The following is a 25,629-nucleotide window of genomic DNA, read 5'->3' on the forward strand; positions in this document are numbered from 1 at the left end:
CCTACAACATAGCTAGACCCGACGTCACCACAATCATTACGTCCCTCCATCCTTAGCATCGCCTCTCACCGTACCTCGGTGCTCACCACCAACCACATCTCGTCGTCTTTTCTTCACCTTGCGTTCGACCGTAGCATCGAATAATAAGACAATTTCTGGCTAATCCACAGACCAGCACACCTGTGCTTCCTGTCCTACCAAAATTCAACAACTTGGTCGCTACCTTCCGCCTCGACTTAGCCGACAAGATGCCCTCACCATTTGACACCACCCACTCTTCTCGTCCCGTGTTGGCTAGGAAGCGAACATCCGAGAGAGGTACTTCAGAACATGGCATGGAGAGAGCCGAATCGCCGTCCGACAGCCTGGATGGTAAAGGCAAGACAAGAGCGCGCATCAACATGGCATGCATTCATTGTCGTCACAGGTGGGTACTCGCATCTATAATAGGGCTTTCCCGTATGAGTATTCTTCATACTGACATCCTTTTCCCCTTGCTTCGTAATGTCTCCTCCTCTTCTCGTCATAGGAAAATCAAGTGCGACGGAGCCCAACCCTCGTGCTCTACCTGTGTTCGTCTTCGCAGAGAGTGCGAGTACGAGCCGGTGACCGAGTACGAAAACCTCATGTCTCGTGAGCGCAAACGTAGGAACAAGGAGAAGAAATTAGCACGCATGGCATCACTCGGCATCTTTGCTGGTCAATCGCCTCTTTCCATGTTGCACGCAGGCGCTGCGCTCGGTATGCCATCAGCACCACTAGCTCACCACCCTCACTACGTCGGCGACATGTCTCAGCAGGACTTGGCACCACTCTTTCTCCAAATGCCTGACCCGCGACTAGAAGGTCAGTCGGTTGACTCTCAGTTTGGTCCCCGTCGCCGTCGCGGCATCTCCGACACACGAGCAACAACAATGCAGCACAGGTTTGGTCCTCTCACATCCCCACTTCCTCAGTCGCCGTTCCAGAATGCATCGGTCTCGCAACTACCAACACCAGCACAAGCTTACCGATACTATCAGTCGCTCACCGTGTCACCAGCACAACAACACGTCGAATCACCCAATGCACCGGTCGAGTTTTACCCTGGTCCTCTGTCCGCACCGCTGGTTCCTTCGGTCACTGCGGGGCCCTTCTTCGACCTCAATCAGCCCACAACGCCTAGCTTCCAGCATCAACAGCAGACCATGACATCGCCTCACGTCGTCGACCTTATGGGCCTCAGCACTGCGTCGTCCATGCCAGCTTTCCCTTCAGGTCGCGCTAATGCCACCGAGGCCGACTTTGACCTTGGTCTGGTCGACCTCACCGGTGTTCCGACCATGGCACCCACCTCTGCGCATGTTCGCCCCATCGATCTCCCCGCACCTCACGGTCACGACTTTGCCGGCGTTCCCTTCCCTACGCAAGACGCATTTACTTCGGAATTGCCAATTGCTGCGCTTCGAAGGCGAAGTTCGATTCACTTGCCTGTCAGTACTTCGGATGCTTTCTTCAAAAGACCGTCCGTAGCTGAGGTCGCTACTGCTGCACTTATGCAGAAGGTGGCTGGCAAGCGCTTCGAAAAGGTTAGCACCGATGTCAAGGGGCTTGCTAAAGAGCTTCTCTCTACCGACTCCACAGGGATCGTTGCTTGGAATGCCCACGTCCAGTCACAGATGCCTGCTTCGATGGCAGCTTGGAGTGGATTTCAGTCGGCCGTATCCGCACTTGGCACCAAGCACGAGAGCAACCGCGACTATGTTGTGCCTACGATGCCAGCTAGCCGTTCCAACTCGGACGGTCCCCTCTCTCTTGGTCCCCTCCCTCTTGGTCCCCTCTCCCCACCTACTCCCCTCATCGGCTCCGGATTGGTCAAGGAAGAGCAAGGTGTTGAAGTGATCAGTGCAACTTCGAGCTGCAGTGTAAGCTCCAGCACAGGCGACTCCTTGATCCAAGCTGAAGTTCCCATGCTCGAGCATTCCTACTTTGCTATCCCAGGGGGCAAAGTCTCGCGCGACATCTCACCCTTCGCGCTCTCCCCAACAGGAAGCAGCCACCCAAGCTCGCTCGTCGCTCAAGAGGCCTGGACCGGGTGCCGCACCGACAACCTTCCCCTCCTCTCTCCTGTCTCGGAGCTCAATGCCAACTTTAACAGCCTCAGTGTCTTTGCCAACCCTACCAGCACATCTGTTCAGCAACCTCAGTCTGGAAAGCAGGAGGAAGTCTTGTTTGATTCCAACTCGCTCTCAATGGCCTTCGGTCACGATGTCAATTTCTGAAGTTACCTTCTCTCTGTCACATTTTTGATACCATAAACCCCCCCCCCCCCCCCCCCCCCGGTCCCGCCATGTCACTGTTGTCCTCTCTCCTTCATTACATTTGTACTTGTACCTCATGGGATGTTTCTGCACATTCAATCATCCCGCCTGGACTCAATCGCACGAAACATAACCAAATTGTATATACATAACACGAAAAACTAAGTGGATTGCAGGTAAAGACCCGTGAGGTCCTTGAAGCTCGACAAGGAGGCTCCCGGCCCGCCGTAACAGTGGGCCGGTCGAGTGCAGAAACGAGCGGCAAGGGAGGGTGTAAGGGAGGGAAAATTAACGACGAACCAGGCTGCTAATAGTACGCTTAGCTCCTGGTGAAGATGATGTAGTGAAGAGAGAAGAGGAAGCGTAGCGAGTAGATTGTTAATTCAGCCCAGACGCGCACGCCTTCTTGACGATCACGTGATGCACAAAGTAAATGACCTCAAGCACAAATCGCTCGACTCGCTTGACTGCGATTCGAAGCAATCTGAACTTTTGAAATGAGTACGATGGTATCAAAGATCACACGATGTTTGCTTCGCTCGCCTGCTCCTCGGCAACGGCTTCGATCCAAGCTGTGAGCAGCGTAATCAGCATCTCCTGCCACCCGTCTTCCTTGCGTGCAATTTTTGCCGGGTCAAAGTCGATCGTTCTGGACGAGCCATGTGGAAGGTCTGAAGCTGACGCATGTGACTCTGACGCTACCCTACGTCCATGCAGAGCCAACTTGCCCATGCCCAAGCTTCCATACGTCGGGCCCATTTTGACAGGCTTAGAAGCGACTGCCCGGGTGGCAGTGGTCTGAATGTGATAGCGCAACTTGAGTGCAGCTGCCCAAACCCGTAAGTTTTCGCTCCGGCGGAAGGTCCATCCAGGTCGGCTGAGTAGATTTTCCGACTCAAGCGACTTCGCGCGAGCCTCTGTCTCGATTATGCCACCATTGTCTTCACTGGCAGTCCTCCTATCCGAGCGAGTCTGGAACTTGACCGCTTCGTCTTCTTGTGCTTGCTTGAGCCGCAATGCCCCCTTGTGGAGCAAGGCTGCCTCCTCTGCTTCAAGATCATGCATCTCGCGAGAAGAAATGTAACCCCACGGCTTGTCTGATCTTCGAACAGCCTCGTTGAAGGCTCGACAGAGCAGGTAGCCATCATATAGCATTGGCAGAAGGCGTTCGAGGTCATCCTTGGCGTCGATCAGCCTCTTGAGTCGTGCTTCGTCGAGCTCTTCTCCAACACACGCGCCGCAGAGATCGATCATAAAGCGAGAAGCACGTTTTGCTGTGCTGAGGCCATTTGCTCTCCAGTCAAGACTCGCGTCGGACGAGTTCGAAGACGCTGACGAGTCTAGGCGAATACAGGGCGCACTGTCGAAGGCCGAATGCGACGTTCCTGTAGGCATAATGGCTTCATGTTCGCCGAGTGTTCCTGTATTCGAGGAACGGCGACCATCTCTTCTGCTTTCCAGGATGCATGCTTCGGCGCATGTCAAAACCGCATTGACTGTCTTGAGGTAACCTTGAAGAACCTTTTGCTCTGGAGCTAGATCAGCGAGCTTGATATCAGAGCGGTATAGGTAGCCGGTACCTGAAACCCTGCCAGCAAAGGCGCTTATATTCGACTCATCAGGGTCGATGCTCAATGCAAGCTTGGTGGGAGCATCTTGCTCCTGTGAACTATCTTTGAGTGTTCCTTCGCCGTTGGCATCTAAAACTTCGACTCGATTTCTCGCCTCCAAGTCCTTGAGAGTGGACAGCATCTCGAGCGCAGCCTTTCGGATTATGACGAGTTGTTCGGCGTCATCGGTGTCTTGTGTGCTGGAGTTCCGCCTCTCCAACGACGGCTTGGAAAGGGGATGCTTCGCAGAGCTGTTTTCAACCGCGAGACTGTGGTGAAGGATTTCACTGGTTCTCGTTGGAACTGGCGTGCCAACCTGGCCTGGCCTCGACACTCCACTGAAGCTACTTTGACGCTTATAGCGGTCTCGTCCTATAGGCTCATTTGGGGCCGTTGTAGGTATCTTGGAGCGTTGTGGAAGAGCAAGAATGTAGCTGCGTACCGATCGAATGGCTTTGGTGGTCACATCGATGACAGAGAGTAGATCCACAGAGGTGGATGGTGGCATGTTTGGGCTCTCGCTGTTAGACGTGTCTGCTGACATCACTTGCCTGATCCCGGCTGCATCTGAGTCTCTCGCAATCCACTCCGAGAGCGCCCACACCTCTGACAGTCGTCGCAAGTCGGCAACAAGAAGAGCACGGAGTGCCTGCGTATCTGCTTCCAAGGGTCGTGCTACGTCAAGGTATCGCGGCCGTGTGAATGTGCCTGCCTCTGGGCTTGGTGGCAAATCGAAGCAGTCAGGGCCCTCATCCTCCTCCGCAGTTTGGCTTGAAGATGCCCGACCGCGAGTCCTTATGTCTGAGTCAGTCAGCGCCCCTGGTTCGTCACCTTCGGACGACATCATTGCTTCGCCGGCGGGACCGATGGCGAGGGTCATGGCGCCCTTCATCATCGGACGTTTACGATTGGCGATACCTTGCTTCGTATACAGGTGCTGAAGATAACCGATGCTTCCAAGCGCCAGGATTGATTCTCTCTTGGCGGCGCTGCGAGAGAAGGGCTGCTGGTTGGATTTGTTGGCCGAGTTGGCAGATCCGTAGAAGAGGACGGACCGCTTGGACCGCAACGTCTTGCCGTCACTGGCAAGCATATCGCGATCTGCATCTGGATCCTCTGCTGGGAATGCGACTGAAACTTGACCGAGAGGCGGTTCGATTGATGATGGCGACGACGTGATATTAGCTGAAGTTTTGCTAGTAAGTGGGCGCTTGCTTGCTGCGTCAGTTGTGGCGGGAAGGCGATTCTCTTTGTCTACCTCCGACATGTCGTAGTAGATGGTTTAGGCTGCTCCTTGGCCGGTTGTTTGGGATCGGTATCGCGAGCGTACAGGTGAGTAGATGTGTAAGATACCGATGCCTTCGCCGCCTGTTGACTCTGATCGTGGTGGCCAAGAAGAAGCCTTTGTTGGTATCAGCTTGATGTTCAAGAGATAGATGTATGTCGAGGAGGAACGTTGCAAACTCAAAGGACATGTTCTGATGTTCGTATTGCTCAGCTCGACTCCTGCAAGTGCATTTGCCTGGTGGGAAGTCCGGGGTGAGCCGTGCGTTCAGCGTCGCCGAGCCGCTTCGATGTCCTCGCAAGTCACTACGCCTTTCACGTCCCTCTGGCTTTTCTTCAGGGGCTGCCTTGCCATACACTTCCGTTTCAGACCCAAAGTATGTGATTGAAGAGGAAATGGGGGGTTCATGGTTGCGTGGCGCTTGAATACAAGGCAGAAGGGCTGAGATGCAAAGCTTGAAAGTCCCGTTATGACATGCGTGACGGCACCTTAGTCAAACCTCTGAGGACTTTTCGAGCTGCAAAGAAAGCAACACGCCAGGGTCCTGAAACACAACACTTCTTGCATGCACATAGTTCTGTCGCGCATGCAAGTGGAAGAGACCAACACTTCCCCCTTTTCGGCACATTCGAATCTCGTACGTTTGCAATTTCGATAGCTCGACTCTCTCAAAGGACGCAATGGCCTCGCACATACATCGACTCAGAACATGAGACAAGACGAAGAGACAGACTGCGGTAACGACAAGAAGCTTGCTTGCATGTTTGTTGCATGAGTACCAGTACAAAGCGCCGCTGGTCGACGACGCAGATTATTCCGTGGAGATTGAAACCGAGTCTGCACTCGCGCCTGCGGGCACCACAACATGGCCTGACACTTTGGCTGGTGGCAGACATTCAACGGAGAAGCTGGCAATACCCCATGCTCCAGAGCCAAGTTTGTCGCCTCCCAAGATAGGACGTCGATCTCCTCTTTCCTGCCCTGGATCGCTGATGAATGCTGGGCGTTGTGCGAGTTTGATCATGGACGCCTGGCTTGGCTGTGTGAGAACGCTGAAGTGGGGAAGATGCGTGTTGGGCTCGTAGACACCTATGGGTGGGCCACGACGACGCTGCGAGTCCAAGTTGTCTTGAAGTTGAGCTTTGCGCTTCTTGCTTTCCTCCTCGAGCTCTCCCTCAATGGCTGCGGGCAGCTTCTCTCGCTCCCATGGCGGAAGATCGTTGAGTGCCTCTGGATCGTCTTCAGGTTCGGCCTCGCAATCTGCAACCTCGTCCTTGGCCTCCTCAATTCCAGCAACGCCGTCGATACCGATGTAGCGGTTGAAGCGCGGGAAGGCTGACAGTCGATCCTTGCGTGTCTCGTTGAGCTCCGTGTTCATCCCGCGAACGCTGCGTGCCATCTCGAGCATCCAATTGTCTTCAGTGATGTCCATGCGTTGCAGAGCCGCTTTGCGTGACTGCCAGTTGCCGGCTCGCACCCATGGTTGTTGGCCGGCATCTCCAAACTGTGTGATCACGGGATCGCCTTGCGGGTCGATGGTGGTGTAGCTGAATGTGTCGGCCTTCTTCTTGGGACGCTCCCGCTCACGTTCAGCCTCCCGGCGCCTCTCCTGTTCCTCATTCGACATGCCTCCTACGGTTTTGCCTTCCTTGACGCCTGAAGCTCGCGCCTCTGCTTCGTAGTAGTCATCGATGATAGTTTTGCCTCCACTCAAGAAGCGAGCTCCATGAAGCTTGTAGACGTTTCGAGCGGGCACCATGGTCACATTTCGCGTCTTGAGCTGTCCACTCAGACGACCGTCGTCGATCAGCTTGTCCTTCTCTTCTTGCATCAGCTCGATCTTGAAGATCTGCGGATTGCGGCGAAAGAAGTAGAGCGAGTCGCGGTAGCCCGCTGAGCGCGCGGCATCGATGGACAGCATGTAGACCTTCTCCGGATCTTCACGAAGGTCAGATGTGAAATTGTATGCTTTGTACTGTCTGCCACCCAGCAGACGACCTTTGTTGTCGACCTTCTTGTCACCATCAGGGTCTGAGGGCAGCACGACTTCCTCTCCATCGGCTTCGAGAAGGTACTTGGTTCCCTTGATTGTGACAGTCTTGCGGCCTTCCTCATCGACACCCTCTTCATCATCGTTGTCGCCATCTCCATCGCCATCTGCGTCTGCGTCTTGGTCGTCCTCTTCTTCACCTTCCACATGCTCTTCCGCTCCTTCATCGGCGTTTGCGTCATTACCACCAGCTCCATCCTCCTGCTCCGCCGGATCGTCCTGCTCCTCCGTCGCGTCAATCTCCTCGTCCTCCGCTGGAGCATCCTTTGCACTGTGTCCGCCTCTTCTGCCTACTACCGATATTCTAGATGCTTTCTTGGGACTTCGTTTTGGTCGTGGTGCAGATGGCGTTTGAGGGACTGGTGTGGTCGAAGACTTGACTCGACTGCGGGTTGAACGGCTACGCGGTGTGGCAAAAGCACCGTGCGCTTCATTCTCATCTCCCTCAGCGTCTGGCTCGAAAGTCTCCTGCTGCGGCGAAGCCATGTCAGCGTCCTCGTCAACACTCTGCGGCTCAGGTTTGGTTGATTGCCTTCGCGAACGGCGTGATGGTGTTGCACGGACAGGAGAGGACGCGCCCTCGAATGCATCCTCTTGCGATCGTGTTCGTGCTAGCCGTGAGCTTCTCGAACGAGACAGCGTCGATGCTCGAGAGCCCTCAGCATGTGCCATCTCTTGGTCTTGCAGCTGCTCTTGATTTTGTGTGTATTCGTTGTTGTGTGGTGGTTGGTGTTGTTCTGATGATGAGGCTGCCGCATCGGCAAGGCCGTCAGCCAGCATATCTTCGGAAGGAGCGGCCTGTTTGCGAATCCGAAGGGTGATGCCCTTTGTCCGCGCCATTGTGTTCTGCACCAAGGACTGGCAAGTGCTTAGCGTCAAAGGTCGGCAGACGAAGAGAGAGAGAGAGAGAGGGAGGGAAAGATGGATGGATATTTGATGAGGGAAGATTCTGTTGGAAGTGAGGATGTTTTGGTCCCGATAACTGGCGATCGGGGAGAGTCCGAGTACGATGTTACTACTACTTTAAGGGGGTATCAAAGTTTTTGCGTTTTTAAAAATGCGGGTTTTTTCAAGAGCATGTTTTTCAAAAAAAGACACAAAAGCTTACATAAGCTGCACAAAGGGGAAAAAAAAACCGCATTTTTAAAAACACAGCTCAGGAGATGCTATTGTGAAAATGCAGGACAGTTATCACTCCACATCTTCTCTCCTTTCCTCACTCTTGTTGTACTTTTGCTCACTCTTGTCACACTTTTGCTCACTCTTGTCACACTTTTGCTCACTCCCTCTTCCTTGCACTCATTCAACATGACCTCCTCCACTGATGATTCTCATGACATCTCTGCAGAGTTGTTATGCCAGTCCTCTACACCTACAATCTCTGCAACTCACATTGAAAGTGTGCCTGCACTGTCTCAATCTGGTTCTACAAGCACTTCTGACATCTGCACTTCCTGTCCAACTCGAGCCTCTAGATCTGCCACAGGCAAGAAGAACTTCACATGGTCAGGTGCCAATGTTCTTCACCTCATCACAATCCTCTACAACAGCAACTCCTACCAGCATGCTCTGCTGCCATCTTGAGAATCAGCTGAGAGCAATCCAGCCCTCAAACTTTGCAAACATCCCATTTTTTGGGAGATCTCCAAGATGATTTTCCCAGGTGCATCTGTCAATCCCAATCACATCAAGGCCAAGCTGAGGTGGCTGCTAGAGACATACTACAGGGAGAAGAAGAAGCTTTCACTCACTGGAGCTGGTATGCTGCTGGAGGGCATGGATGCATCCAACCTGATAAGTTTTGGCAATCTTTGTTGCTTGCAATGGTATGCTTGGATGCTGATTCATACTTTCGATTTTAAACAGTCCTACATATCCCACATTGCCCTGTCAACAAAGTATGCTTGGTTTGAAAGGATGCATGAGATGATGAATGGTGTCACAGGGCCAGCGGGCCAGCATATGAAGGGTGCACCAAATTGACTGATGGCATTCATGGTAATGTCACAGAGTCAGTGGATCAACATATGAAGGGAGCACCAAATTGATCAGTGCCAAATCATTGGGAATTGACAAAGCTAATCAGGCTGGTAGTGCATATGATTTATGAGATTGACTGAACTCTGGGTTCCAGGTTAATCTCATGAGGATTGATCAGAATCAGCCAGATCAGCATGCCTCAGCAAGTCAGCTGATACAAGCAAGTATCAGGAGATTCAGGAAGGAAGGTACTGGCATTAGAAGGAGAAGCATACAGAGATAACCACATGTAGGAGTGGGGGACTGAGCTCAGCATCATGCAGATGGTTACTGCTTGAGGGGTGCATGCATATAGCCACACAGGACCAAGCACAGGGGGTGACTGCATGACCAAGGGGTTTGGTCATGAGGTCCAACAAGTGGCTAAAGGGATTCACAAGATAAGGTCAGGAAGGTGGTTGCCAGTGAAGAGAGAAGGAAGTGGTGAACAGATTGGTTAAATGAAGAGGAGGGGCTGTGTCAAAGGGGTCATCACACATCATCAAGTGGAAAGGAAGCATGAAGGTGAAAGGGCAGTGTTGCATAACCATTATGCTGTGCAGATGGTAGGGGCTCAGCATCAATGGGATCGATGCCAGCAGGAGAGACAGTGTCAAACAGGGGACAAAGGCCCCTCAAGAGGAACAGATAGGTGTTGCAGGTGACACCAATCAAATGCATAAATACTCTCATTCCACCATAACATATGAGTGGATCCTCATCCACTCTACTTACTTACTTTATACTCTACTCTTTACTTGGCTCCTAGTTATGTATCATTGCAATAGCAGTGCTTTTGCAATGACCCTCAAACATGTGTGTTGTATCACTGTTAGGCATCAACTGTAGGTGGTGTTCTCTAAGCACTTGCAGTCCAGTTCTCCACTGTAGGCAGTGTTCTTCAACACTTGCAGTCCAGTCCCTTACTGTAGGCAGTGTTGCTCAACACCTGTGGTCCAGTCAGTTATTGTAGGCAGTGGCTCACACCTGCAGTCCAGTAACTCCTGTCCTCTGTAGGCGATAAGTATATTGCAGTCCAGACAATGTCCAAGAGCATTATCAACAGTACTGCAAACACTTGTACTGTAAGGAGAGGGTATCACTCACTCTCCAATGAACAAGCAAAGGTGCCATGCAACCTCTGAATGGAGTGTTCAAGGCAGTCAGCCAAGACTTAGCAGTCAGAGACATCTGGTTATGTGTAGTCAAAACATACCAAGTAGACCTTACTCAAACAATCCCATTTATACCAATTGAATAACACCCAAAACTAGTCTCTGGCGTGCGACCGCTTACAAATGGCTGATTCTATGTTGATCCTGCAGCACTTATCACAACTCCCAGTCTCGACTTCACCAGCGAAGACGAGGCTGACATGCCTTCGAATGACTCAGCTGACATACCCATGGATATTTGTGGCAGCGAGCTGTATGATCATGGCACTCACGGCTGTGGTTTGCCTCCTATTCTCGACTAGATGGAACCCACTGTCATGGACCTGAATGCGCAGGAAGCAGGAAGGCCGTAGGTTCATAAGGAGGGAGCACAGGTATCAGGGGATCAGGCCGATCTACAGAAGGGTCGGCTATAGCATGGTCGTAGTACAGTCTCCATGGAGACCATGGGCAAGGAGGTCTGGATCCACATGCAAAGGAGGATCAGGCCCATATGCAAGGAGGACCAAGTGCATATGTGAGGAGGGCCAAGCACTGCCAAGAGGAGGACCAAGCTCAAGGAGCATGCAGATGGGTACTACTCAGGGGCTCAAGAGATAAGGGTCAAAGGAACCGTTGCTGGTCGAAGGAGGAGGAGCAGTGTATAGGAGACTGGCAAGCAGGTCCTGAGGAGGAGGAGCAGTGTCAAAGGGGTCGACACAGCTCAAGAGGCACAGGGGTGTTAAGGGGGCCCCCTGTACAGTACTCAATGAAGAGGGTACTCTCTGGAGAGAGAGCAGGAGCAGTGTCGCTGGTGACACTGTGAAGAGGTATATAACCATACCTTCTTGTCATCAGAGGTCAAGTGGATCCTCATCCACTCTACTCACCATACAACTAGTACTACTTCAGCATATAAGTATTCATTAGTTATTGTCAGCATAGTAGCAATCTATCAAGGTTGCTCCTCATTGTAGTGCATGTGTTGTATCACCACTCACTGATGTCCAAAGGCAGTTCATAGCACACCAGCAGTCTGGATTAAGATAGAACCAAAGGCAGTAGTCCACTGCAGTCTGGGGATCACCTCAATCGAAAGTCGACATACTGGACACTTGTGTCAATGCCACCAACCTTATCACCAACACCACCAACCTTATCATCAATGCCACATCAACCACATCATCAACAAGAACACTCACACCAGACCTTGGTGTCATCACAACCTTCATATTGATATTGATCATGCCGAGCTACCCCTGAATGGAGTGTCCACAGAGGTTAGCTGAAACCTACAATAGCATACAGCATTCATATCGACTGCCACCAGCTGTCACACAACTCAATAGTTGCCAAACAACACAGCTCGCTGAGATTGGTATAGAGACAATAGCTGTTGCACAACTTAATAGTCGCCGAACGACGAGCAGACCAGGTTTCAGGCGCGCGACCTCTGACACCCACCAACCCCCCGGCTGCTGTTGCATCCACTTCTGGTGCATCCTTTGCTGGCACTGGTGATGATGACATATTTACCACACCTTTGCCTTCACCTTTGCAGGCTTGACCACCTTCCTCCACTGCTGGTGGCTTGGATGTCTTTGATTCCACCTCTTCCCAATCTTTGGCCCAGCTCTCTCCTGGCACCAAGTGCAAGCAAGGTGCCCTTGATCACAAGCACAACACACTTGCTGAAGCTTTCTATTGTTCTTCCATTGATACCCTTCAGATCTGCCTGCAGCTTGAACAGGAATGCACCAGACACAAGAAAATACTGGAGGCTGAGCATACCAAGCATGAGGAGATGCACATGCAGCATGAGAGGGAGGAGAAAGAGTGCAATGAATGTGTTTGTGCACATGATTGTGACATGGTGATGAGATGGTGTGCCTCCTTGCTTCTCAGGCCAGCAGTGAACAGGATGCTTGTCAGAACACCAGCAACAACAACAACATGGACTCTTCATTCAATCTTCCTGTCTTGTAGCATTACATGTACCATCATCTGGTCTCAATGCAAAGTCATTTCTGAGTGTTTTTCTGTAGAGTGGAGAGTCAAAGCGACGAAGGATCGGGCCAGATCGATCTAGAGCATAATCGGGAAAGGAGATCTGATCATGAATCAAATGGGGCTGATCCAATGAGAGATTGGATACAACACAGCCCCACTTGTTGTCAGGCTAGGTCATGAAACAGCATACTCCCACAATAGGTATCAGCCTCACAAATATATATATATCAAGCTGAGAACACTAGGTTCTCGCCATGTTCACTTAGTCAATCAAGTATATATGTTTCTGCCTTAAAGAAGTAGTGACATTGTACTTAGACTATCCCCAATCGCCAGTTATTGAGACCCAAATGCTATCAAACTTCAACAACCTCAGCTTGATATGTATACATTTGTGAGGCTGATACCTATCATGGGAGTATGCTGTTTCATGACCTAGCTGTAAGCGGTCGCGCACCAGAGACTAGTTTTGGGTGTTATTCAATTGGTATAAATGGGATTGTTTGAGTAAGGTCTACTCAGTATGTTTCAACTACATGTAACCAGATGTCTCTGACTGGTAAGTCTCAGCTGACTGCCTTGAATACTCCATTCAGAGGTTGCATGGCACCTTTGCTTGTTCATTGGAGAGTGAGTGATACCCTCTCCTTACAGTATGAGTGTTTGCAGTACTGTTGATAATGCTCTTGGACATTGTCTGGACCACAATATACTTATCGCCTACAGAGGACAGGAGTGTCAGGGGTCTCGCGCCTGAAACCCAGGTCGGTCTGTCGAGATACTCAGTGACTATCAAACTGTGTGACAGCTATTGTCTCAGTATCAGTCTCAATGAGCTAGTCATTCAGCAACTATCAAGTTGCGCAATGACAGCAGGTGGCATTCATTGTATATACTATCGTAGGTTTCGGCTGACCTCTGTGGACACTCTGTTCAGGGGTAGCTTGGCATGATCAATATCAATACATAGGTTATGATGACACCAAGGTCTGGTGTGAGTGTTGATGATGATGAGGTTGATGGTGTTGGTGATAAGGTTGGTGGCATCAACACGAGTGTCCAGTGTGTTGACTTGATGCTTGAAGTGATCCCTGGACCACAGTGGACTACTGCCTTCGGTTCTATCTTAATCCGGACTGCTGACCTGCTATGGGTCACCTTCGGATGTCAGGTAGTGGTGATACAACACATGCACTATGATGAGGAGCAACCTTGGTAGATTGCTGCTATGCTGACTGAAACTAATATATACTTATGCTGAAGTGATAACTAGTTATGATGTGTGTAGAGTGGATGAGGATCCACTCGACCTTTGATGATGAGAAAGTATGGTTATATACCTCTTCACAGCGTCGCCAGCAATGCTGCTCTTGCTCTCTCTCCAGAGGGTACCTTCTTCATCAAGTACTTGTACAGGGGCCCCTCTAGCACTGCTCCTCCTCCTTGCTATCCTGCTTGCTTGGCACCCCTGTGCCTCTTGAGCTGTGTCAACTCCTTCGACACTGCTCCTCCTCCTTGCTATCCTGCTTGTTTGGCACCCCTGTGCCTCCTGAGTGGTGTCAACTCCTTTGACACTGCTCCTCCTTCTCAGGACCTGCTTGCCGGTTCCCTATACACTGCTCCTTCTCCTTTGACCAGTGATGGTTTCTTTGACTCTTGTCTCTCGAGCCCCTGAGTGGTAACCTTCTGCATGCTCCTTGAGCTTGGTCCTCTTTGTGGCTGTGCCTGCTCCTTGAGCTTGGTCCTCCTCGTGGCTGTGCCTGGCCCTCCTCACATGTGAGTCTGTAGGAGTCCATGGTCTCCATGGAGACTGCACTACGACCATGCTCTCTACTGGTATCGACTAGATCTCCGATACCTGTGCTCCTTCCATATGAACCAGTGACCCTCCTGCTTCTTGAGCATTCAGGCCCATGACAAGGAGTTACTGGACTGCAGGTGTGAGCCACTGCCTACAATAACTGACTGGACCACAGGTGTTGAGCAACACTGCCTACAGTAAGGGACTGGACTGCAAGTGTTGAAGAACACTGCCTACAGTGGAGAACTGGACTGCAAGTGCTTAGAGAACACCACCTACAGTTGATGCCTAACAGTGATACAACACACATGTTTGAGGGTCATTGCAAAAGCACTGCTATTGCAATGATACATAACTAGGAGCCAAGTAAAGAGTAGAGTATAAAGTAAGTAAGTAGAGTGGATGAGGATCCACTCATATGTTATGGTGGAATGAGAGTATTTATGCATTTGATTGGTGTCACCTGCAACACCTATCTGTTCCTCTTGAGGGGCCTTTGTCCCCTGTTTGACACTGTCTCTCCTGCTGGCATCGATCCCATTGATGCTGAGCCCCTACCATCTGCACAGCATAATGGTTATGCAACACTGCCCTTTCACCTTCATGCTTCCTTTCCACTTGATGATGTGTGATGACCCCTTTGACACAGCCCCTCCTCTTCATTTAACCAATCTGTTCACCACTTCCTTCTCTCTTCACTGGCAACCACCTTCCTGACCTTATCTTGTGAATCCCTTTAGCCACTTGTTGGACCTCATGACCAAACCCCTTGGTCATGCAGTCACCCCCTGTGCTTGGTCCTGTGTGGCTATATGCATGCACCCCTCAAGCAGTAACCATCTGCATGATGCTGAGCTCAGTCCCCCACTCCTACATGTGGTTATCTCTGTATGCTTCTCCTTCTAATGCCAGTACCTTCCTTCCTGAATCTCCTGATACTTGCTTGTATCAGCTGACTTGCTGAGGCATGCTGATCTGGCTGATTCTGATCAATCCTCATGAGATTAACCTGGAACCCAGAGTTCAGTCAATCTCATAAATCATATGCACTACCAGCCTGATTAGCTTTGTCAATTCCCAATGATTTGGCACTGATCAATTTGGTGCTCCCTTCATATGTTGATCCACTGACTCTGTGACATTACCATGAATGCTGTCAGTCAATTTGGTGCACCCTTCATATGCTGGCCCGCTGGCCCTGTGACACTAGCTTGACAATGAGTGGTACTGTGTTGTATCTGATCTCTAGTCAGATCAGCTCTGCTTGATCCACAATCAGATCTGCTTTCCCAATTACGTGTCATGGGGCCAGAAGCATGCACAGGAAGGATGGGTTTCATATGAAGGAACTAGATGCAGCAATTGTGAATTGGGCCAACCAAGAGTTTTGACAGGGTTCAGCAAGATCAGTAGGATTCAGGGCTCTATGACAGAACTTGTTGGGATTGACAGAAGCAGAGTCTTATTACAGAGTTTGTCAAGATCAGTAGGACTAAGCTTGTAATGACAGATTTCATGGAGACTGGCTTGAGGATGCATCTATCACTGATCTCATGATGATGGGCAGCAGATAAGGAACAGGCTCAACATCCAATGAAGTAGGGACCCTATACAATGATGAAGGTGGCATAAAAGGGTGGGCCCTATTGTCAGGAGAGCATGACAAAAGGAGGGGGCACCTTCCACTTGGATGAAGTGGGGGTGACCCCTATCAACAATGAGGTGGTGTTGGCTCCCCATGACTCAGGAGCAGGAGAAGCAGGGGCTGACAAGGAAGAGACACATCAGTAGAAACTCTGATACAGTACTCGACAAAGAAGGTGTCATAGGACTAGAAGCGCAGAAGCAGAAGCCTTATGAGAAGCAGAAGTCTTATGAGGAGGAGTGCAGGAATTGAGGATTGGGCAAATCAAGAGGTTTACAACAGAGTTCATTGAGATCTGTAGTAGAGAGGCTCTATGACAGATCTCACCCAGATCAGCATGAGCAAGGATTGTATCACAAATTCTGCTGGGATCCATAGTATCATGATTGTATGATGGATCTCACATGGGTGCCAATTTCACAGACATCTCAGCAGGACAAGATGGTGAGAACATTGGGTTCGCCACCCTGATGAAGCAGGGGGCCGACTTGATGATGAACTCGGAGCAGGAGGATGGTGTCATGGGACCAGATGCGCAGAAGCGGAAGTCATATGAGGAGGAGCGCAGGAATCGATTATTGGGCAGATCGAAGGAATTACAGTAGAGTTCATCAAGATCTTTAGTAGGAAAGGCTCTATGACAGATCTCATCCAGATTGGCATGAGCAGGGGTTGTACCACAAATCCTGCCAGGATCTGTAGTAGAGAGGGCTCTATGGCAGATCCCACCCAGATTGGCATGAGCAGAAATGGTACCACAAATTCTGCCTGGATCTGTAGTATCATGATCATATGATAGGATTGCACAGAATTGGGTGGCAAGGACATCTGGGTCTGCCACCTCAATGAAGCAGGGGCCAGTTTGGCAATGAAGTCAGGAGCAGAAGGTTGGGAGAGATGAAAGGGGGTGCAAATTGCCACCCAGATGAAGTGGGAATGGCCCCTGTTGGCTATGAAGCAGTATGAGGACTGTCCATCCACAGGAAGCACAGGAAGCAATGACAAGGGGCAGCATTGCAAGGAAGACAAGAGGAGGAGGAGCAGCATTAAGGGAGGACTCCCAGAATGGAAGCAGTGTCACAGGCGACATTGCAGGAATGGCTATATAACCATGCTCCTTGTTGCAGTAGTTGAGTGGATGGGAATCCACTCTACATCATGTCATGGGCCTGGATGCTCAAGAAGCAGGAGGGTCATGGGTTCATATGGAAGGAGCACAGGTATCGAAGACCTAGTCGACACCAGTAGAGAGCATGGTCGTAGTGCAGTCTCCATGGAGACCATGGACTCCTATGGACTCACATGCAAAGGAGGACCAAGCACAGCCACGAGGAGGACCAAGCTCAAGGAGCAGGCACAGCCACGAAGAGGACCAAGCTCAAGGAGCATGCAGATGGTTACCACTCAGGGGCTCGAGAGACAAGAGCCAAAGGAACTGTCACTGATCAAAGGAGGAGGAGCAGTGTCGAAGGAGTCGACACCAGGTCAAGAGGCACAGGGGTGCCAAGCAGGAGAGGCCCCTGAGCAGTACTCGATGAAGAAGGTACTCTCTGGAGAGAGAGCAGGAGCAGCATCGCTGGCGATGCTGAGAAGAGGTATATAACCATGCTTTCTCATCAATAGGTCGAGTGGATCCTCATCCACTCTACTCACCATACAACTAGTCAATACTTTAGAAACACAAGTACTCATTAGTTACAGTCAGCATAGCAGCAATCTATCAAGGTTGCTCCTCATCGTAGTGTGTGTGTTGTATCACCACTACCTGACGTCCGAAGGCGCCCATAGCAGGTTAGCGGTCCGGATATAGATAGAACCGAAGGCAGTAGTCCACTGCGGTCCGGGGATCACTTCAAAGCATCAAGTCAACACACTGGACACTCGTGTTGACGCCACCAACCTTATCACCAACACCATCAACCTCATTATCATCGACATCACCAATCTCATCACCAACACCATCAACCTCATCATCATCAACACCCACACCAGACCTTGGTGTCATCATAACATTGATATTGATCGTGCCGAGCTACCCCTGAACGGAGTGTCCACAGAGGTCAGCCGAAACCTACGATAGTATATACAACGAACGCCACCTGCTGTCACTGCACAACTTGATAGTCACCGATACCGAGACAATAGCTGTCACACAGTTTAATAGTCACCGAGTATCTCGACAGACCGACCTGGGTTTCAGGCGTGAGACCCCTGACATTAGAGTGGATCGTTCAAGCAGCTCCTCACGATCACCATGACGGACCCAGACCTCAACAATAAGCTTGATAGACTACTCACTCTATTGGAAGCACAGCTAGAGCTTACCAGACAGGGTCATCGAGAGGAACGATTACAACGAGCTCAACTGAGCAGGGAGGAGACAATGGACCTCTCTCACTCAGAAGACCAAGCAGGAGGAGGAGATGAGTCTATGATAGGAGACCCACATACTCCTACTCCAGCTCCACGATCAAGACGATCAGTCTCATTCAACCTGGATGAGCAGGAGGACATCAACTATGAGAAGTATGCTTCACCTACTGGGCCAAGATATGTCAAGACTAAGCTGGACCCCTACAGCAGGACTAGGACGGACCCTTACCCCCTGGACCACGAGGAGGATACCAGCATCATGGCAGAGCTTAACCGGTCAAAGCCCATTGCCACCCCCTTTCCAAAGTTCAATCCCCGAGACATGGAGATCTTCATTCTAGAAGCCAAAGCATGGTTTAAGTTCAACCAGGTGTATGAGCAGTCTAGGATGATCAATCACATGGGTGCTCAACTGGAAGGGACAGCAAGAGAGTGGTGGACCTCCAAGCTCCGTATTGATAGAGCTAGAGAAGGAAGGTTGTTCAATGATTGGCACTACTTCACAGAGCGACTGTCAGAGCAGTTCAACCCATGCAATGCTAGGATGGAGGCATACAACAAGCTGTTGGCTCTCAGACTCACAAGTGATGCTCCTGGTGCCGCCACACGTCATGTAGAGCGGTTCAGAGACTTGGAGGGACAGGTCAACCTAGATGACAATGAGCTAGTGATTGATCTCTTCAGAGGAAGTCTCACTCACAGCATACAGGAGAAGTTCAAGAGGAACCCACCTGGGAAGAGATGGGAGTGGTATTGAGAGGTTGAGGAGATCGATCGACAGAGGATGCTACTACAGCAGTCCTCGGCTAGACACTCACTTCCAAATGCCACGTCACCTCCACTAAGAACTGGGTCTCGGCCAAATCAAAGTTCAATCCCCATCCGACAACCCACTCAACCTTATCCAGCTCGATCACCATCACAAGCAACTACACAAGCAACTATACAAAACCTAAACCGACCCCTTCCTCATCATCCCACCCAACCTTCGAAGCAAGGAAGCCCTGCTCCATCAGGTATCAACACCTGTCATGTATGCAAAGGTATTGGCCATTGGGCCAGAGACTGCCCCAGCAGGAGGGTAGACCCTCTTAGCTCTCGACCCATGGGACCAAAGGTTATGGTCACCACAGCAGACCCCTTCGAGGAGGCCACCGACTCAGGAGATGGCCACACAGGCAGCACTGAGACGGGTGACCCCGAGGCCATGGACCTCAGCTCATACCAGCAACCCATGGACCCCGATCACGAGGAGGAGCACAATGATGATGACGACGAGGGAAACGTCAGTGGGGTGATGCACTGATGGCATGCATTGCTCTACAAACCTCCTCGCCATCACTCTGTATATATCAAGATTGTCAAGTATGTTTCTCTACCAGTGGAGGCAAAGCAGTACTGGACAAGATCGATCCATGGTGTCACCGGGCACCAACTCTCCATCAATAGTTCTGCGAGCATGCAGGTATCTATTGGTACACACAATCTGGGTGTGGTCGAAGCTTCAGTGGCCGACACTGCAGACTATGACCTCATCCTGGGGTTCACTGAGCTACAGAGGCTCAAACCCACCATACAATGGGATACGGGCCAGCTGGAGTTCAAGACTCAGGAGCAGGACCGACCCCCTAGGAGACCCCCTGAAGCAGCAAGAGCAGGGGACCTAACCATGAGGAGACCAACCCTTCATGGTTACGAGTTTGTCTCAGCAGAGCGCATACTACGAGCAGCTTTGGAAGATGGACCCATAGGGTTCATGCTGTTAGAGGAGCCACCATCATCACTCCCAGCCTTTGGTTTTGTACCTACAGGCGCAGACAAAGGAGTCGAGATGGAGGTGGAGGTAGATAAGGTGGTGTCGGCTGCAGACATACCAAAGCCATACCAACACCTGCGAGATGTGTTTGATGAGGTGGAAGCAGACAAGCTGCCCCATCATACCGAGCATGATCTCCACCTCGAGTTGATAGAAGGAGGGAAGCCACCTCAAGGGCCCCTATACCTTAAGGGACCCAAGGAGATGTCCGAGTTGAGGAGGTACTTGGATGAGAACCTCGAGAAGGGGTTCATAAGACCATCGAAGAGCCCGGCACGATCACCGGTGCTCTTCGTACCAAAGAAGGATGGAGGTCTCAGACTCTGTGTGGACTACAGAGGTCTCAACGAGATCACTGTCAAGAACAGGGCACCATTGCCCCTCATCGAGGAGCAGCTGTTCTTACTCAGGAAGGCAAGGATCTATACCAAGCTAGACCTTAGAGCAGCATACAACCTCATCCGGATTGCTAAAGGAGATGAATGGAAGACAGCTTTTGGCACTCAGTTGGGACTCTATGAGTACCTAGTGATGCCCTTTGGCCTAGCCAATGCTCCGGCTCACTTCCAGTCATTCATCAATGACATCTTCTGAGACATCATAGGGATATATGTGGTAGTATACCTAGATGACTTCCTGATCTTCAGTGACACTGAAGAAGCACATGTGAGGCATGTCACTGAGGTCCTCACTCGCTTAAGGAGCAACAGGCTCTTTGCTAAGCTGTCAAAGTGTGAGTTCCACACCAAGACAGTTGAGTTCCTGGGGTACATCATCAAGCCAACGGGCATAGAGATGGACCCAGAAAAGGTGCGCACTGTCAAGGAGTGGCCAATGCCGGAGTCAATCCATGACATCCAGAGGTTCCTGGGTTTTGCCAACTTCTATCGAAGGTTCATAGCCCACTTTGCTTGCATAGCCAAGCCCTTGACAGCACTGGTAAAGCCTATAGAACGGTTCAAGAAGTTCGAGCTACCAGAGGAGGCCCAACAGGCCTTCCACAAGCTCATCCAGGCCTTCACATCAGCAGGAGTGCTTCAGCACTTCGACTACCACCTTCCAACAAGGTTGGAGACTGATGCAAGTGACTTTGCTATAGCAGGAGTACTCAAGCAGGAGCATGAAGGACGATGGCATCCAGTGGCCTTCTACTCTAGGAAGATGTCTTCTGCCGAGAAGAACTATGAGATCCATGATAAGGAGCTCCTAGCTGTGGTCGCCTGCCTCACTCAGTGGCGACACATGCTAGCTGGACTACCGAACCAACTGGTCATCCTCACTGACCATGAAGCCCTCAAGTACTTCAAGTCACAGAGACGCATCACAGGTCGACAAGCTCGATGGGCAATACTACTAGCAGACTTCGACTTCATATTGCAGTATCGACCAGGAGACAAAGGTGGTGAACCCGATGCTCTCACCAGAAGGACAGACATGCAACCAGCCGGTGAAGAGCAGGATCACAATGTGAGGCAACTACTGCCTCCTCGAGTGTTCAAGGAGACAGCAGACCATGACTCGCTCCTAGTGGCCCCCATGATCTCGATGGAGTCCATAGCATCAAAAGGTCTCAAAGACCTGGTCAAGATCTTCCAGCCTTTAGACCAAGAGCTACAGGAGATACATAGGAAGAAGCCTTTCGAACTCAAGGATGACCTATGGTACAGTGGAGGAAGGTTGGTTATCCCCAAGGTGATCATGCCAGGGAGGACCAACAACCGACACTCAAGGAGTGCCAAAGAGGTAGATGGACAGTCTCTCTCTGTAGAGCATCTGCGATTCATGGTGATGACCCAATGCCATGATGGTATCACTGCTGGACATGTAGGAAGAGATGCTACCATCAAGGCAGCTCAACGACATTACTGGTGGCCAAACATGACAGCTTGGATTGCAGACTATGTAGCAAGTTGTCCTGTATGTGCTAGGTACAAAGCTCCTCGTCATCGTCCATATGGTTTGCTACAGCCACTAGCAACCCCAGACAGGCCCTGGGGCTCCATATCCCTCGACTTCATTGAAGGACTACCACCATCAAAGAAGTATGACTCCAAGACCTATGACTCTATCCTAGTCATTGTCGACAGGTTAACCAAGTTTGCCATACTAGCTCCAACCCATAAGACAGTCACAGCCAAACAGACTGCAGTATTGCTATATGGACACATGGTTAGACTCTTCGGATATCCAGATCACATGGTCTCGGACCAAGGCAGGCAGTTCATATCAGGAGCATGGAAGGCATTTGCAGAGCAAATGGGTGTGAAGCACTCACTTAGCACAGCCTACCATCCTCAAACTGATGGTCAGACAGAGAGAGTCAATCAGGTCATAGAGCAATATCTCAGGATGTACTGCAACTATGAGCAGAATGACTGGGCCAACCTGCTGGACACTGCGGCCTTTGTATACAACAACACGGTCCACAACAGCATTGGTGTCTCACCATTCTTTGCATGCTATGGATGGAACCCCAAAGCTCATCCTGACATCCCTCAACGACTAGGAGTCAATGATCCAGGTCGCTTCGAGTACCTCATGGATGGAAAGGAGCGTTGCAAGTACCTCCAGGAGCAGATCAGAGAGGCACAACGTAGATCAGTAAACCAGTATAACAGGAAGCACAAGGACATCGAGTTTAAGGTGGGTGATATGGTCTATATCAACCGACGAAACTGGAAGACAAGGAGACCCACACCCAAGTTAGACACCCGGTTTGCAGGACCCTACCCAGTTCAGGAACGGGTAGGATGCCGAGCTTATCGAATCATATTGCCAGCAAACCTTAGGGTGCATGATGTGTTCCATGTCTCCATGCTCGAGCCAGCAAGAACAAGTTCTCTTCCTCAACGTGCTGAACAGCCCACCATACCATCACTTCCAGATGAGGACCTCGACTTCGAAGTCGAAGCACTCATTGACAAGCGTTCACACAATGGGACTACGGAGTACAAGGTGTTGTGGAGAGGGTACTCAGAGGAAGCTGCTTCATGGGAACCAGTAGAGAACCTCAACTGTCCCGACCTCATCCAGGAGTATGAGGTGTCGGAGGGGGGACGAGTGAGTGGACAGAGTGGAGAGAGGAGGAGAGAACAGGAGGAGTAGAGAGAGGAAGAGGAAGGAGGATGACGTTGAGAGAAGGAGGAAGGATGATGTTGGCGATGTTGTCAAGGAGGAGGAGTCAGCATGAACCAGACCAGAGCATGCCTCGACGGAGCTCGGCTCTTAAGAGGGGGGTAGTGTCATGGGCCTGGATGCTCAAGAAGCAGGAGGGTCATGGGTTCATATGGAAGGAGCACAGGTATCGAAGACCTAGTCGACACCAGTAGAGAGCATGGTCGTAGTGCAGTCTCCATGGAGACCATGGACTCCTATGGACTCACATGCAAAGGAGGACCAAGCACAGCCACGAGGAGGACCAAGCTCAAGGAGCAGGCACAGCCACGAAGAGGACCAAGCTCAAGGAGCATGCAGATGGTTACCACTCAGGGGCTCGAGAGACAAGAGCCAAAGGAACTGTCACTGATCAAAGGAGGAGGAGCAGTGTCGAAGGAGTCGACACCAGGTCAAGAGGCACAGGGGTGCCAAGCAGGAGAGGCCCCTGAGCAGTACTCGATGAAGAAGGTACTCTCTGGAGAGAGAGCAGGAGCAGCATCGCTGGCGATGCTGAGAAGAGGTATATAACCATGCTTTCTCATCAATAGGTCGAGTGGATCCTCATCCACTCTACTCACCATACAACTAGTCAATACTTTAGAAACACAAGTACTCATTAGTTACAGTCAGCATAGCAGCAATCTATCAAGGTTGCTCCTCATCGTAGTGTGTGTGTTGTATCACCACTACCTGACGTCCGAAGGCGCCCATAGCAGGTTAGCGGTCCGGATATAGATAGAACCGAAGGCAGTAGTCCACTGTGGTCCGGGGATCACTTCAAAGCATCAAGTCAACACACTGGACACTCGTGTTGACGCCACCAACCTTATCACCAACACCATCAACCTCATTATCATCGACATCACCAATCTCATCACCAACACCATCAACCTCATCATCATCAACACCCACACCAGACCTTGGTGTCATCATAACATTGATATTGATCGTGCCGAGCTACCCCTGAATGGAGTGTCCACAGAGGTCAGCCGAAACCTATGATAGTATATACAACGAACGCCACCTGCTGTCACTGCACAACTTGATAGTCACCGATACCGAGACAATAGCTGTCACACAGTTTAATAGTCACCGAGTATCTCGACAGACCGACCTGGGTTTCAGGCGCGAGACCCCTGACACATCATACATTACTAGTTATAGCTTCACATAAGTATACTTAGTAGTTTTCTGTCAGCAAGTTGCAATCACATAGTATTGCTTCTATTGTAGCACATGTGTTGTATCACTGCTCATTGACATCATCCAAAGGCAGTATTAACTGCAGTCTGGATATCAATTGACACCAAAGGTGGTTCATACTGCAGTCTGGCTCTCTCGATCATTAGAAACCAAAGGCAGTTGTCCACTGCAGTCTGGGGATCACTTCAAGCACTCAGTTGACACACTGGACACTCATGTCAAAGCAACTTCCTTAGCATTAGACCTTGGTGCTCACCACATAACCATAGTTATTGATCATGCTGAGCTACCTCTGGATGGAGTGTCCACAGTGGTCAGTCAAAACCTGCAATAGCAATCAACCTATCACATATTCAAGTGAGAGAAGTCATAGAAGGCTTCTACAACAGATTTTGACAAGAATAATAATAACGGCCTTTTACCACATATCTCGATAAGATCTGTAATAGACACGTTTCTACTACAGATATCAGGTTTCAGGCGCGCGACCTCTGATATTACGTTCTAGATCGATCTTGCCCGATCCTTTGTCACTTTGACTTCCTGCTGGATCGTTATTTTTAGCAGATTCGTCCATGTCAAGGTTTGCTTCCCCAAGTCAGACTCAAGCTCAGTAAAGGGCTCCGAAGCGTGGAGGAAGAACGCGAAATATTGTTGCCTGTCCCGTCTAGACTCCCTCGCACGTAACTAAACAGACTATAAATAACACGCCAAAAAACTCGGTGGATTGCAGGCAAAGAGCCGTGAGGTCCTCGAAGCTCGACAAGGAGGCTCCCAGCCCGCCGGAAGAGGGGGGCCGGTCGAGTGCAGAAACGAGCGGCAAGGGAGGGTGTACAGGGAGGGCAAATAACGACAAACCAGGTTATGGTATGCCTGGCTTTGGAGAAGATGATGGTGGAGAAGAGAGAAGCGGAGAGCGGAATGATGTTGTGAAGAGCGGAGCAGAGCGGAGCGGAGCGGAGGAGAACAATGCGATTGCTGAGTCCAGCCCAGACGCGCACGAAGCCTTTTAACGTTATGCAATTTTTTCTTACTTTTTCTTTCTTTAATTCGGCGGCTTAGGGATGGGGCTTCAGAAAGATCTTGGACCCTGAGTTCGTGCTTGGAGGCCTAAGGCTCGAAGGGAGACAGCAGGCAGGGCTGAACTCCGATTGACAGCTGCCGTCTACTGCGTCGCCAATGTCGCTTCCATTGAGCAATTATACAG

The 25,629-nt window shown here is 50.7% G+C and overlaps 5 protein-coding genes across 5 annotated transcripts; 3 read left to right on the top strand and 2 right to left on the bottom strand.

The window, feature by feature from the left end:
• Positions 1 to 248: 248 nt before the first annotated feature.
• On the top strand, positions 249 to 2,261 carry UHO2_02041 (uncharacterized protein; the record flags this gene model as incomplete). The annotated part of the gene is made up of 2 exons (XM_041559478.1): positions 249 to 427; positions 530 to 2,261. 2 exons carry the CDS (start codon positions 249 to 251, stop codon positions 2,259 to 2,261), a joined length of 1,911 nt encoding a protein of 636 aa, XP_041415412.1.
• A 558-nt stretch (positions 2,262 to 2,819) lies between these two features.
• On the bottom strand, positions 2,820 to 5,177 carry UHO2_02042 (uncharacterized protein; the record flags this gene model as incomplete). The annotated part of the gene is made up of 1 exon (XM_041559479.1): positions 2,820 to 5,177. The coding sequence occupies one exon, from the start codon at positions 5,175 to 5,177 to the stop codon at positions 2,820 to 2,822; it is 2,358 nt and encodes a 785-aa protein (XP_041415413.1).
• Positions 5,178 to 6,006: 829 nt separating this feature from the next.
• UHO2_02043 (uncharacterized protein) lies at positions 6,007 to 8,085 on the bottom strand (the record flags this gene model as incomplete). The annotated part of the gene is made up of 1 exon (XM_041559480.1): positions 6,007 to 8,085. The coding sequence occupies one exon, from the start codon at positions 8,083 to 8,085 to the stop codon at positions 6,007 to 6,009; it is 2,079 nt and encodes a 692-aa protein (XP_041415414.1).
• Positions 8,086 to 19,352: 11,267 nt separating this feature from the next.
• On the top strand, positions 19,353 to 20,657 carry UHO2_02044 (uncharacterized protein; the record flags this gene model as incomplete). Its single annotated transcript, XM_041559481.1, has 2 exons — positions 19,353 to 19,541; positions 19,605 to 20,657. 2 exons carry the CDS (start codon positions 19,353 to 19,355, stop codon positions 20,655 to 20,657), a joined length of 1,242 nt encoding a protein of 413 aa, XP_041415415.1.
• A 201-nt stretch (positions 20,658 to 20,858) lies between these two features.
• UHO2_02045 (uncharacterized protein) lies at positions 20,859 to 23,168 on the top strand (the record flags this gene model as incomplete). The annotated part of the gene is made up of 1 exon (XM_041559482.1): positions 20,859 to 23,168. One exon carries the CDS (start codon positions 20,859 to 20,861, stop codon positions 23,166 to 23,168), a length of 2,310 nt encoding a protein of 769 aa, XP_041415416.1.
• Positions 23,169 to 25,629: the final 2,461 nt, after the last annotated feature.

This window comes from Ustilago hordei (genome assembly GCF_900519145.1).
Source record: "Ustilago hordei strain Uho2 genome assembly, contig: UHO2_contig_03, whole genome shotgun sequence".
NCBI classification, from domain to species: Eukaryota; Fungi; Basidiomycota; class Ustilaginomycetes; order Ustilaginales; family Ustilaginaceae; genus Ustilago; species Ustilago hordei.